The sequence below is a fragment of the Bacillus rossius genome, chromosome 5 (genome assembly GCF_032445375.1).
Source record: "Bacillus rossius redtenbacheri isolate Brsri chromosome 5, Brsri_v3, whole genome shotgun sequence".
In the NCBI taxonomy this organism is placed as follows: domain Eukaryota; kingdom Metazoa; phylum Arthropoda; class Insecta; order Phasmatodea; family Bacillidae; genus Bacillus; species Bacillus rossius.
Window position 1 is genome coordinate 62,925,869 of NC_086333.1, and position 15,443 is coordinate 62,941,311.

The window sequence follows — 15,443 nt, forward strand, 5'->3', positions numbered from 1 at the left end:
CGCGGGGCGCTGGCTCAGGAAGCAACCCCCCTCCCCCTCCCCCGCCCTCCCCGAAGGTGATGCCTCCAGTCCAGGCCTCACGTGCCGAGTTGGTGGTTTCGTTTCCTCGTCATCAAATCTAAACGGTTAATTTAATTTAATGTAAAAATATTATTTAAGAAACAGCTTTTATTATGATGTATTATTAAAATTTTATTAAATAAATTTTACCATTTTTTTTTAATTTTTGATAATGATTACTGAATTTAAATATGGCGGACGTAATTCAAAATGGCGGAATCAGTTTTTATAAATGTTTAATCAAAATTAAATGAAGTACGTTATTTATGCATTTCCCTTTTTTTCTTTTCATATAATAATAACAACGAATTTTCATATGGCAACCAAAATTCAAAATGGCATAATCTCTGTGTATCAAATAAATTTTACTTTCATCAGAACTCAAAAAATACGTAAACTTCAACTTTCTAGTTCAAGCGGAAGTGGTTTGAATTTAACTTGCAAGATTTGAGCTAAACAGACAAAAAAAAATGTGAAGGATAATAAAAGCTTGTAATGATAGCTCTCTCTTCCAATCGTGGTTGGCTCACAATTTTTTCCCACCAGACAGTTTAATGAAATTTGTATCCGAGCTGTAAAAATCACACCAGTGATAATAATGTTATGAACACTTGCGTGACGTTTTACCGCTGTTATATAATTAATATTAAATATCTTTGGAGGAATTTTGAGACAAAACAAGAAATATAAGAGCTATATCTTGACAAATATATTTGTAAAGCCGTCTAATAACTCAATGGTGATGAAACATTTTTTTTGAGGATTGTGTAATAAGGCTTGTGGTTTGGAGCTGAAGAGCGGGTGAATGACCGACCGAAAAATTACCTTGAAGTATTGCGAAGGGGGGAGGGGGGAGTTTGTGTGTGTGGAGGTTCTGGACCATTTGAGGAGCGTCACAATGCCTACTTATCATTGGGCCGAATAGGTCTGCAATTTTCTGTGCAAGTGTTATATTTTAAGCAAATGTCTGTCTGGAATTAATACCCAGAATATTCTCAAGTGAGATTAATATAGGGTTGATTATTAAGAAATAAAATGCTTCGAAATAAGATGATGAGCTGCTGATACCTCAAAGTTTTTTTCTTCGACCAGTGTGATTTTCTATTGAAAATTTACATTTTTTGGTAACATTGAACTAAAAAAAAAAACATGTATATTTGTGCATGTTACGTAGAATATATAATTGTTTGGTTGTTAATTTTTTAGCGACTACTAGCCCGAATTTTGAAGATGAAGTTGAAGACTGTGTCAGTATAAGCACGCTGGATAATGTCTATAAGGGGATACATATCAACAGCCCTCTAACTAGACAGGATCTGGATGCGCTCATCGAATCCTTCAGGAAAAAGAAGGTAAGTAACTTACTTTGGAACCCGTGTGCTTTAAAACAGTAGGTACATGTTTCAAAAGTTTTTTTTTCAACCAATATTTTTTTAGGATATTTAACAAATAAAATATTAAATTCAATTATTTTTAACATGGTATTTTTATCAAGAGTCAATTAGTCGTTCCAAGACTGTTTCAATTCTTAGAAAAATTATTAAAATTTAAAAAAGAATTATATTTTAAATATTTTTTTTAATAATTTAGTCTGTGCGGCGGTAGCAGAAATGGAGAAAAAAATTTTAGTCGTAAGATCATATGTAATATTTCTTTAGTTGATTATTTTCTTAACCATGGCTAAAATAAACTCTGTGCTTAAACCCAACAAATTATTATAGACTAAGGTTATTAATGGGTTATGCCCCCTAGGTGGACTTAACGACTTAATAAAAAAAAAATTTTTTTTTTATCCTCCAGAATTTTATTATAGTTACGTTGATGGAACTGATAGTACGCGATTACACTGGTACAACAAGTTAACAATAGTTTACTCTTTTGAAAAGCCTCTGGGAAATGATCCGTCCTAAAAGTTTTATTAAATACTTTTCTCCCACCTTATTGTCCGACGCGTCCGTTTACTTTTCCTGCGTTGCGGAACGTTGCGGCCGTTGCAGCTGATGGAGACGTCATCCTCTTGGTCGCCCCAATCTGACCACCACCATGGATGGACGGCGCCAGCGCAGCCCAATCGGCAGCATCTCGTTCTACTACACTATTCATAGCCGGGTCACTGAAGAGCCGGTCACCCCTTTGCAAGCTTCCTTGTCGAACGGTTACGTTTCTGCTGCCCGAGGGACCCTCGATTGCTGTCCCCTCCAAGTCTCTTAGCCCTTCACTGTGTGCTCGCCGAGACTTCCAGCACGTCGCGTAACGTCTACCGCCTGACCACACGGTCTCTCTTCTGCCACCTTAACAGTCCTCGCCGCTCACCACCGCTAGTGGCGCGGCCATCACCAGTGGCCCTGCCATCACCTTGCGCATGCGCGACTACCAACCACCGTGTAACTTGAGCCCACCTGACGTCACAGCGGCGCGGCCGTTTAAAACGTAATAACCGTTTTATCCTCCCTCCACTTATACTGCCTTTTTTTTTTCGAAGCCCCACAAATCGCACTCCCTACCTACCAGAGGTTTTTTTTTTTTTTTTTTTTTTTACAAGTTGCACTCCCTACCTACCAGAGGCTTTTAAACTTTTGTTATCAATGGTTTTAATTACAATATTTTTGTAACTATTAGCTATGAAACTAATACAACTAACTCACACATATTCCTGACTTACATGATACAATCGTAATTACAAAAAGTATACAATTATTTACATATTGCTACTGTCCATCATTCTGGGCTACATAATGTTTTAGATGAGAAACATGAACTTTATTAACAATGGTATTGTCTTGTACCTCACCTAATTGGACAGTCACTGGAGTTAAAAACTTCAGGACTCGATAAGGTCCGACATATTTCGGCGCTAATTTCGCCGTAAAATTCTGCGCTTTGTTACTCAGATAATGTGTCTCCACCAAAACCAAATCTCCTGTTTTTACCGTTACTTCTATACGACCTTGGTTATATCTTTCCCTAAGTCTTTCCCTATGCTTCCTCAACTTATCTAGGGCTATTTCCCAGTCTTGTTGACTGAATACTCGATTATCATCCTCACTTGTAACATAACTGTAACACCACGCGTTTATCAACGGATGGTACAAGCACCTGCCAAAAAACATTTCAGCCGGTGTTACTCCTGTCGCCCCACTTTTAACATTATTAAAACATAATCCTATTTCATACAGACCACGATCCCAACGAGTATGTTCACGAGCGTGTGTTTGGTATGCCTTCAAGGCGTATTTCAGATCACGATTGGCCCTCTCCGCCACATTGGACTCGGGCCGGTACGCACTTATCTGAATAAACTTTACCCCCCAGTTTATCGCTAAACATTTCATTTGTTGTGACACAAAATACGTGGCGTTGTCGGTTACCATGTTTAACGGTGACCCGAATATTGGAAAAACTCTTTCCGTCAAAATACCTATTATATCCTGTGATCGCGTTTGACGCATCGGAAATAGTAATACAAACTTGGTACAGCTGTCAATAAGCAATAGAATATACTTAAATCCGGTTTTACTCCGCGGTAAAGGACCGAAAACATCCATATATACTCTTTCCCAGGGTTTTCTCGCCACTGACGCCTGATGTTTTCCTTGCGGTTTTTTATTCCTTGGTTTCGTTTTCTGACAAATATCGCATTCCTTCACCCATGCTTGTACCTCTTTATTCACCTCGGGCCAAAAAAATTCATGCTTAATCCGCTGCAAGGTTCGTTCTCGCCCTTGGTGAGCCCCGAAAAACGTGTCGTGATAATACTGAAATGCGAGCCTCCGCAATTCCAGTGGTAAAAACACTCCAAACTGGCCCCTTTTATCAATTTTCCCTATCAATCCGCTTCTAACTACATACTCTTTACTCCCTTCCTCGATTTTCTTTTTTATTTTCTCACACTCTGGGTCGTTCGTTTGCTTCGTCTTTAGATCTACAAAGATAGCCGGTACTTGATTTAAGATACATAATGTACCTCTATCGTAGTTATTCTCGTCACTACTACTCGTGACGTCGTCCTCCGCGTCGGGGCGCTCCTCAGAAAACATACGCGACAAACAATCCGCGACCTTATTATCGGTACCTTTGATATGGCTGATTGTAAAATTAAAACGCATTAACCTCATCACCCACCGGCTAAGTCGTCCTAATGCCTTCTGTGATTTTAATAACCAAGTAAGTGCCTGATTATCCGTTTCTACTTGAAATTGTACCGGTTCTAAGTATTCACTGAATTTTTCCATGCCAAACACGCATGCCAAGCACTCTTTTTCATACGTCGAATATTTCCTTTCGTTGGCATTTAGTAAGCGGCTAGCATAAGCTACCGGTTTTAAAGCCCCTTCGACCCGCTGATTTAATACTGCACCTACCGCAATACCACTGGCATCAGTCTGTAAAACCAATTCTTTTTCAAAATCCGGTAGCGTCAGTACCGGCGGCGTGGTCAAAGCGCGTTTCAAAAATTTAAACGATTTTTCTTGTTCGTCTGCCCAGACGAAATCAATTCCTTTTCTTTTCAGCAAATTTAAAGCGTCAGTCTTATTCGCGTAGTCCGGAATGAACTTAGCATAGTACCCACACATCCCCAAAAATCTGCGAACGGCTTTTAAATTTGTTGGCCGGGGAAAATTTACGACCGCGGCTACCTTATCGGGATCTAATCTTAACTGACCTTCTGATATGATAAATCCTAGAAATTTCGTGTGTTCCTGAGCCCACGTTACTTTATTTGGGTTTACCGTTAAACCCGCCGCGCTCAATGCTTTCAATACCTTTTCAATGTGCTCCTTATGTTCTTCCCAATCTTTGCTGAATATACAGACATCATCAATATAATTAAAAACAAACTCATACTGATATTTACCTAACACCTGCTCTAGTACTCGTGATAGCGCCTGTACACCATTATTACATCCGAACGGCACGCGGCACCAGCTGTAGTGCCCCCACGGCGTAACAAAGGATAAGGGTTCTCTCGAGTCCGGATGTAACTCGATTTGGAGGAACGCTTGGTTTAAATCTAATATAGTAAAATACTTCGCTTTTCCGAGCTGTAATAACGCCATATCCACACTCGGGGCCGGAAAGGGGTCTGCGCATAACTTCAAGTTTACCTTCCTCAAATCCGTAACTAAGCGATACGCCGATGGTTTCCCTTTGCCTTTCGGCACCAAAAATGCCGGACTAGCATATTTACTGTTTGACTTTACAATTACTCCTTCATCCAACATTTTTGCGATTATCGCACGAAACGGCTTGACCTTGGCAGCAGCCACCTTATACGGTAAACAAACAACTGGCTCGGCGTCCTTAAGATGAAAACGATACGGTAAAACCGTACAATGTCCCAGTTTGTCAGTCAAAACATCGGCATATTTTTCTTGAAAATATTCAATCATGTCCTTTCTTTCTTTATTCTCCGCAACCCGGTACAATTGTTTCTCTCCTTTACTTATTTCTAGGTCGACCTCCTGCCCTTTTTTGTTACTAAATCCGAAACGCAGTTTACCTCGACGAAAATCAACTATCGCCTGTGTATGAGACAAAAAATCTATCCCTAAAATTACAGGATAATTTATATCATCGAGTACATAGCACTCGTATTTCCAGGTAAACTCGCCCATTCTAATAGGTACCCGTACGACGCATTCTGACAACAAAAACCCCCCGTTAGCTGTGGTGAATTTCACTTGTGGTATTTTCTTCACCTTTATAACCCCAATTTCATTTTCCCGGAGTAACTGATTACAACATTTTTTTCCTATCAATGTACTGGAAGATCCCGTATCCACCAGACAATGCACGGGGATTTTTCCAATCATAATAGGCACAGTAATAGAACTAAGCGGTTTCTGCTTACGTAATGGTTCCGGTCCCTTTTGTACCTCAAACTTTTTCAAAAAACAGTTTCCTCGTCGGTGCCCTTTGTTACCGCACTCCCAACACTCGGTCCCATTTTCGCCTATATTCTCTGACGTCGTCGTCGTGCAGTCAGCACGTAAATGATTATTGGACCCGCATTCCCAACATTTTTTTTTTATACATTTGTTTTCGTTTCCGGTAGTTTGCGTTCTTTGTTCCTCATGACTACTATCGTGACTCCCCTCCCTTTCTACGGCCTGTAAAGTCTGTTTCTTTTCCTCTGAATATTTCCCTTTTGTCTTACACTCCACCTTCAGGTGACCTAATTTCCCGCAATTCCAACACTCAATTTTAGTGTGGTCGCGTCTCCCAGCAACAGCTACGTCCCGTTTTCGGGGCCTATCATCTTTACTACGTTAATAACATTGCGAGTCGGTGTGATTAACTCGCCGACAAATACTACACGGTTGTCTGGTTTTTTCCATGCCTGCTGCTACCGTAGACGGCATAAATAACTTAGCGCTATCCAATTTCTCCATCTCCTTTACTTCCGCTAGCTGTAGCAAACTCGCTAACGTAGCCGGACGTGTCGCGCCTATAAAATACCTCACGTATTCCTCACGAAAGTTATTCATTATAATCGCTGTCAATTTCTCTTCCTCATCAGGCATACCGAGAATTTCGACATGACGTATTATGTCAGTGACATAATCTGGCAAATTTTCCCCCTCTTTCTGTGTTCGCTCCAAATACCGTAGCCGTATTTTCGTTAATGACTAACTGGAACAAACTTTACTCAAACATACCTTAAATAATTTATCAGCGGTCCAGACTTCTAACGTGGCTTCCGCAAAAATTTCCCTGAATTTTTCCGGAACCTTCGCGATCATTCCACCATACCACATGTCGCGAGTGCCTATACCTAATTTTAACATTTTATTCAGCTCAATTAAGAAACGAATAACATGATCTATTTCCAAACTTTTTAAATCAGGTATTTTATCAATTAAAGTCGTGACTCTACTTTGTACCTTTAAACCAATCGGAATAAACTCTCCCACGCTGCCTGCCGTCCCCGGATCTTTATCGCCATCCCGGCGAATAAGCTCTCGCACCTTGACCCTTAATGCCTCAATGCCTTCATCGGGGTTATGCTCCACGCCCGCCTCGCTCAGCATCGCGATCAGCGACGCTTTACTGAGCTTCTGAGCCCAAGAAGTGGCGGAGAACATTATGATTACGATTATTACTACACACGCTAGTGCCACACTCGTAACCAAGGTCCCATAAAAAGGTCGATTACTTCTTACCCTGTTGAGACACGTGGCACCTAACCGGTTTAACCGCCCCATTCAGCTCCACCTCCGCTCTGAAGAAGCAGAGTGGCGCACCTACGTTATGCCCCCTAGGTGGACTTAACGACTTAATAAAAAAAAAATTTTTTTTTTATCCTCCAGAATTTTATTATAGTTACGTTGATGGAACTGATAGTACGCGATTACACTGGTACAACAAGTTAACAATAGTTTACTCTTTTGAAAAGCCTCTGGGAAATGATCCGTCCTAAAAGTTTTATTAAATAGTTTTCTCCCACCTTATTGTCCGACGCGTCCGTTTACTTTTCCTGCGTTGCGGAACGTTGCGGCCGTTGCAGCTGATGGAGACGTCATCCTCTTGGTCGCCCCAATCTGACCACCACCATGGATGGACGGCGCCAGCGCAGCCCAATCGGCAGCATCTCGTTCTACTACACTATTCATAGCCGGGTCACTGAAGAGCCGGTCACCCCTTTGCAAGCTTCCTTGTCGAACGGTTACGTTTCTGCTGCCCGAGGGACCCTCGATTGCTGTCCCCTCCAAGTCTCTTAGCCCTTCACTGTGTGCTCGCCGAGACTTCCAGCACGTCGCGTAACGTCTACCGCCTGACCACACGGTCTCTCTTCTGCCACCTTAACAGTCCTCGCCGCTCACCACCGCTAGTGGCGCGGCCATCACCAGTGGCCCTGCCATCACCTTGCGCATGCGCGACTACCAACCACCGTGTAACTTGAGCCCACCTGACGTCACAGCGGCGCGGCCGTTTAAAACGTAATAACCGTTTTAGGGTCTTCACACGACGAACTCATTGCATATTCAAAAGTCGACAAAGCAAAATGCAAATTTAGTGTTTAGTTTCCCACCTCAAACATTTCGCTTCCTACACAACCTCTGGCTTTGAATATGCAAATATATATCAACAAGAAAATACATGCTGATGGCAATCAAATCGCTTTCGTTCCGCAAGAATACTTTAAAGTGAAAAACACTATAATTGTAATTTAACAATTCGATTGCAAACTGTTTCTTTTAGTAAAAAGTGACATTGTGGTCGGGTAACTTACCTTACAACGTTGATGTACGGGTTTTATTCCCGTATATTGTATTAAACTTGGCGTTTTAGTTAGGCTCTCCGGTGTTATTCTCGTTTTCCCCATTTATTTATTCCGCCACTTCTTTCTCTCCGTTACAGATGTAATATTAGTTTCTTTATATTAAAGATGTTTACATAAAGTGTAAACTGCGGTGGGTGATTTGAGTTAACCTCAAATTTATATAATCTACGTTTTCTTTAAGCAAATAATGGTTTGTATTTTCTTAAGGTATCAAAATTTTAAAATTTTATCTCAACTTTTGTGCTAGCAAAATAATTGTCGATAAGTGGCCAATATTGGCTTTGAAAATAGAAAGTGATGGTAGTTTTCTCACTGCCAAGGTTTGCGTTTTTCTGTCAGAAATATTTTTGAATAGACACTCATTCGTTATGTGTGATAAACATTCCCGCTCTATGGAAGAGTCCGAGAAACATTAAAATTTATACGTCCACATTTAACTCGTATCCTTACCCGAAAAACTTTCTTCACTTTACTATGACATTTTGGATATTTTAATCTACTCAAGCAGTCTGGTAGTATAATTACTTCGTTTTAGTTACTCGATCCAATTTTAGTATCGTTTATATCTCATACCTGGATCGTACAAACTCTAGAGTCCAATAAGATATAATATTAATTAATTTTTAAATAACTGATCATATGTCTTCTAAATAGATGTTAACCATTGTTTAGTATTGTTTTAGTTCTAATGATCATCAAATCAGTGGGATTTTTTGTACTTCTCAGAAATTACACAATTAGTTAATTTTAGTATCAATTTTCATTCATTCTTAAAAAAATTAATATACTTCTAGAAAAGAAGTGAGTATTATTTTAATCATTTTGTGGATATCTACGTATATGATAGCTCTGAAGTTTTTGCTAAATGGAACTAAACATGTTATTTACCCTACTAACTCATATTCAGACATTTTGGTGAGTAGCTGCATTCTTAGATTTATACTAAATGGAACTAAACATGTTATTCACCCTAATAGCTCAGATTCAGACAGTTTGGTGGGCTAACCGCATTGTTAGATTTATTTTACCGTCGTTTAGTAGAAATTTATGATTTTCTCATGTTTTCAATTTCTTTGTTACAAAGTTATTTAATTTGGTAGATAAGACTGTTAGCACAGGTTTTAAAATAGCGAAAATAATATCGATTTACGATAATTATGCTTACACTGACTGCAGTAGTTATAGGTGTCTCGATTTCACAACCTCACTAGTCACATAATGCTACTAAACCTTATTATGTATTGCAAAGAAAAATATGATTTTGCTCCTGTAAGTTGCATGATAAACAGCCATGGTAATTTAATTACATATAGATTCCCATCGTTAAGTTGACATCGTTGCCAAAGTTTATAATTTTTTACATGTTTTTTTCTAATTGTTTTGTTTTTGCTGTTATCTTCCATACACACAATAACCATGCAAGGAAAAATACCTTTATTGGGTAGCCAGCCAACGGTTGTTCATTAGAGAGTTTCGCGCTGAAGAGTAATATTTGCTGAGCTCAGACCTGTGGAGTTGTATTTTTATTTTTTTATTTTTCACGTTTTGCTCCCCCACCGATGTGTGCATAGCTAAAATTTTCTATTTTTTTTCCTTGCTATAATTATATTTTAACAACCCGTTGAAAAAATTTCTGCCATGAAAACGAAAAAAATAAATAAAGTTTGTTTGAATTGCAGGTATGTCTATTTATTTTGCTCACCATAAGCACCACTTAATTTAATGGACAAATAACGCTCGCTGCTGTAGCTGCAATTTTAGTTTCCACCTAATGAGCACGTTTATTTCACCTGGAAAACAAAGACGGGAAAATTAGTTCAGCTTACATCCCAGGAAACATTTAAACTTACTCTTGGTTCTAGCAATAAAACTGTTCATATATCTAGGCAGGTAACTTTATATCTTATTTTCCTTTATCATTAATAATTGTGAATAATTGCACGGTCGAAAAATGCAAACTCTGAATTTGCACGGTTCTTCGCTATATAAAGAAAAAGAAAAATCTTGTTAACTGTGCATGTAAGGAAACAGTTTAGTTATCCAGTTATAAATTTTTTTTTCTCCTTGATTTTTTTTTTAAATTTAATTTATTTTCCGATCACGACGTAATAAACAGATAAGTGTTCAAATGAATTCCTGGACATTATTTTTATTTGAGGGAAACATTTACAGGTTTTCCCATCATTTACCCCATAATTGACCTCCTCGCTTCATTATACCCCAAATGAAACCACACAGTCGCAGTTCATGTCAAATATGAACACCGTCTCGCGCGAGAATATCTCTACTTCCTGAAAGACCATTCCTTGTGCAAGACTAGTTCACATAAAAATGTGCTCAGTTTCAATACATTGATAAGCATTTCTGAACATAAAAGATATTTTCTGTGTGCCTTTCCCGTCCTAAACAAGAGTCTTCCTTGCACACAAACAAAAAAGGCAGTATTATTAAAATAAAGATCAGTTTTAGTAACTGCAGGTTCTGACTTATATGGTATGTTACATTTCAGACTGAAATGCAATATTTTCCCACTAAATTATTTGTAGCAAGTTAAATTTGTATAAATTATTGTAAATTATTCCTGGAAAATTCTAAAGTATTTTTATTACACTCTTATTCTGTGTGATGTGCCGGGCTATGGACCGTAAATAGTAGATAATAAATTAGGAGGAATAATGTTTCCAATCCACAAGCCACTAGCTTAATATTGGGCAGATTAGGTAATAGTGTGAGAATTCCTTGCAATCTAAGTAGATAGATGGCGGGGAAAAAAATCCAGAAATACCACGGTTACTTAACATACATTTAGTTCTGAAATATTTACGAAAAAATTCACTGTCCCTAGCTATCCGGTGTGTACGAGTCACTAGTGTTTACGAAACATTTTATTTTTGTTCCGTCAAACTTAACTTGAATTTATTGCTGAAATCGGCACCAGATTTTACACGTTTTAAACCCATTATTAAACAGCTCGTATATTTGCAATTAATCCTTGTAATAGTTTTTTTTTTTCATTTTATCTTTAGCTTCATATTTATTCTACCAATTATTTGCATAATTTTATAAATTTTTATTTTGTAAAATGTTAGCTCTTGGCATATGGCATTTGATAGGAGTAATATCGTGCATGGAATGGAAATGTTTAAACACGGTGCGGCCGTCTGTGTCGGATGGCGCGAACCAAAGTTCACAAAGCCAAAGGGAAACATTATTGTATAAATGTTTAGTGAATTTTGTAATAAAATTCCTTGTCTAAATTCGGTCTAAAGCAGCGGGTTAGTATTTCTTCAAGTCTTTTTTGCCTTTTGTGGAAGCCGTTTCATTATATAGTTAAAAAATTTGGGCCTGCAAATGGAATGATTCGATGGTCGGCGTAGCTGCTCAGGCAGAGAATTTATCGGCGGGTGCGAAAAAATTATGTGTGTTTTGTGTCCGGAAATTTAATTGAAAACACGATTTTGGTCTATTTATCACATTCGTCATTATTATTTTTTTTTTTAACAATTCTGCGTTTTATTTCGTGTACGAGTTTCGTATCATAAGTCTATTTTCAACATGACAACACGTGAATTTGTTCGTTACCGTGGTTAGATGTTATACATATCTGGCGAGTACTTAAATTTATATGTATATATACATATATACATATATACATAAATACATAGTCTTGTCGTTTCAAATAATTAGCCGTGCCTGCGTGCGGGCTCGCTTGGAACTAATGAATACGTTGAATTTTTTTTTTTCCTCTGATCCATTTGTAATGTTAACTGACTGCCTCTGCATCACTTATTAATAGCAAATAAAAAACTAATTTCATAATTGAATTATTTCATGTTCAGAGGAGACTCCGCATCAATTTTATTATGTATTATAAATAAATATGTACCGAACTGTTGGCTCAGTGCCTAGCTCCGTATGTCAAACAGGGGCGGCCTCAGGGCCGGGTGATCGGGGTAACTTGCCAAGGCTTCGCGCCTAGCAGGATCCTGCGCCAATAAGTGACCCGCGCCTAGCAGGACCCTGCGAATAAGTTACCCGCGCCTAGTATCACCCCGTGCATAGAAGTGCCTCGCGCCTAGTAGTACCCCGCGCCTAGACGTGTCTCGCGCCTAGCATGCCCCGCGCTTAGCAGGGCCCTGCGCCGGCAGTGCACCGCGCCAAATAACCGTTTTATTTCAATTTACCTAGCTTGTCTAGTTTTTTTTTTTTTTGCGAAAAATAAAGTATACCGTTGAGAAAAGGAACAATAAGTTATTAATTATTTTTAATTTTTTGTGCTGGTCAATACTTTTCGGTTTTAATTGGATATTTCATTATTATCTAATATAAATATTTATTAGAAAAGTTGAGTTAATTTTTTTCGACAATAATTGTTTTAAAATATGACTGTTTTAAGTTACGTGTTTCCAAGTTACGATAGATCTAAGCTAAGATTATCTAAGTTATGAAGATTTTAATTTTTTTGATCTGTCATAGCGTGTTTCTTAGTATAAAAGTTTTAAGTTTTCTAGAGTTGTTAAATATGACTGTTCTAAGCTGTGTGGTTCTATGTTGTGTTTGAAAACCCTCCTGGTTGCCCGGGAAGCAAGAGTTCTATTTCAATCTTCAAAGCCTGGCTACCGTTATCTATTAACAGATTTTCACGAGCAACCCTATAACTACTCTACTCGCAATAAAATTACCTACATTTTAACATATATTCATCGCGGTAAGCAGATGAGCGCAATAATTACTAATATCATATTACTTTTTTTTTACGCGGTTACCAGGTAATAGGGAACAGTAAAAGGTTAAGCTACCGATCAACTGCATAGAGCGAATGTTGTATACTTTCGATTAGACTATGAAACGTTAGGCAACCAAGAGAGTCAAAATTTGAAAAAATAATTATTTTTTTATAATTTTAATTAATCATACCCATGAACATTTTTTACGACAACCCTATTGGTACACGTTCACAAACATATTTTAATTGTTAAAATATAGTTTTCACCTGGTTATCAAAATGGTGAAGGTCGATCTTTCTTGGGATGTTAGACTAAGTTGTGTGTGTGTGTTTGTGTTACGTGTCCCGCCTCGCGCGCCACAGCAGCACCGGCTCCACGCCAAGTACGTGGCGTCCATCCTGAAGGACGCCATCGCGCACCTGAAGCGGCTGCCGAACCTCAACCAGGCGTCGACGGCCATCTCGAAGCAGATCACCATCTGCGGCGACCTGCACGGCAAGCTGGAGGACCTGCTGGTGGTGTTCCACAAGGTCAGTCACCATCTGCGGCGACCTGCACGGCAAGCTGGAGGACCTGCTGGTGGTGTTCCACAAGGTCAGTCACCATCTGCGGCGACCTGCACGGCAAGCTGGAGGACCTGCTGGTGGTGTTCCACAAGGTCAGTCACCATCTGCGGCGACCTGCACGGCAAGCTGGAGGACCTGCTGGTGGTGTTCCACAAGGTCAGTCACCATCTGCGGCGACCTGCACGGCAAGCTGGAGGACCTGCTGGTGGTGTTCCACAAGGTCAGTCGCCAGCCCGCGGCGCAACTCCAATCCCAGCTCGTAGTTTTTGGGAGATCGGATGACTTCGTTATAAATGCGTAAGTGCGATTGTTTTTTAACGTGGATACGTCTTTAATATTGCTTCCATAGTGGGAGGCAATTAAAAAAAAACTAGTTATTACAAATTCGGAGTATATAATTTTGTGTTACAGCTATATATCGACCATCTCCAACCAAACTTATTTACACCACTGAATAGCTAAAAGATCAAAGAATTCGTTACTTTAAGTAAGGACTTTGACGCATCACGCGTGGTGGAGGGGGAAGTCATTTTTCTTCGTTTCGAGATTCCATTTAGTATAACTTTAGACTCTGAGAAGCTACGGCGTTCGTTTGAGTTTCGATCGTCAGCTCTCGTCAAAATCTATCGATTGTGTGATTATTGTTGGTTTTTAAACTAAAATAATATAATCAGAAATATATAATGTCGGACTATACGCGTCAAAAAGCCAAATCAAAATACAGGTATACGGTTTGAAATGGCTACGTATCGATAGAATGTTTTTTTTTTTTGCATATAGTTTGTTTATGGGCTGTAGAGTTACACAGACGACAAATAATTATGAAATTCCATCCCTAAGGGATATAAATAGAATATCATTGGAGGTAGGTCATCGACACACGAACAGTGAGTTTGCGTCATTTCTCTAAGACCACCACACGGTCGTATAGTAAGGTCTAGCAAATTCCTTTCCTTCTCCTTAGCGAAACCCATCCGGTTAGCGAAGCTCGCGGCTGTTGGCGTACTAAAGGCGCTAATAACAGTTTAGTTTAGAACTTCGTCAATAGATGGCGTTGATTTGATTTTTAGCGGGCTATCGTTTGTTGCGTCCGTCACGTCTTGCCTAGGGGTTACCTGCCTTCCCACAAAATGGAGCTGAAGTTCGGCTTCTTGGTTTTGCTGATGCGTAGCCCTGATGCACCGTTATTGAGCAACCAATGGGACTTTAAAACAAATATTTTCCTGATTTTTTAGTGTATGTACTACAGACTTGAAACTCGGTAGTTCCTTAAATTAAGATGGGTTTGTTTAGCCCGGGAAACCCCGGAAACTTCAGTTAGTCTATACTATTTGAAAACTGTATCTGTTTGTTTCTTTGATTTTTTTTTCTTCGAGCATAACGTAAAAAAAACTGGAACGATTTTGATGAACCATTTTGTTTCCATAAGCTTTATTTTAACTTAAAAACTGGTGTATATTTTATTTCGCCACGATGAAGGAAGCTGGAGATATTACATGATAACGACATTTTTGCATTGAGAATTCCTATCTTTCTCATTGGCGAAACCCGTTCGCTTTGTGTAGCTCGCGGTGGTTGGCCAAAGGTCGTCACTATATCCCCTCCCCCTTCGCTCCCCGCGCGGCGTAATGCCTCGGCGCCGTTATCTATCGCTGAGCGGCCTTGGGAATTCCGCGAGCCGCCACGTGAAGTGGCGTGAGCGAACGACGCTATTCTCGACTCTTCGGGCGTCGGGTCGGCCCGGGATGACGCGGCTCGTCCTAGCAGCTCTCGTCGGTTCGGGAAGGGCGCCACAGACTACTTAAG

At 39.4% G+C, this 15,443-nt stretch overlaps 1 protein-coding gene across 1 annotated transcript in view; it reads left to right on the forward strand.

Annotated features, from left to right (window-relative positions):
* LOC134531890 (serine/threonine-protein phosphatase rdgC) overlaps positions 1-15,443 on the forward strand; it is a 215,367-nt gene that overhangs the window by 126,781 nt on the left and 73,143 nt on the right. Inside the window, exons 4-5 of the mRNA XM_063367905.1 lie at positions 1,267-1,412; positions 13,434-13,601. Of these exons, the coding sequence (XP_063223975.1) occupies positions 1,267-1,412; positions 13,434-13,601 (314 nt within the window). The remainder of the gene's footprint in view (positions 1-1,266; positions 1,413-13,433; positions 13,602-15,443) is intronic.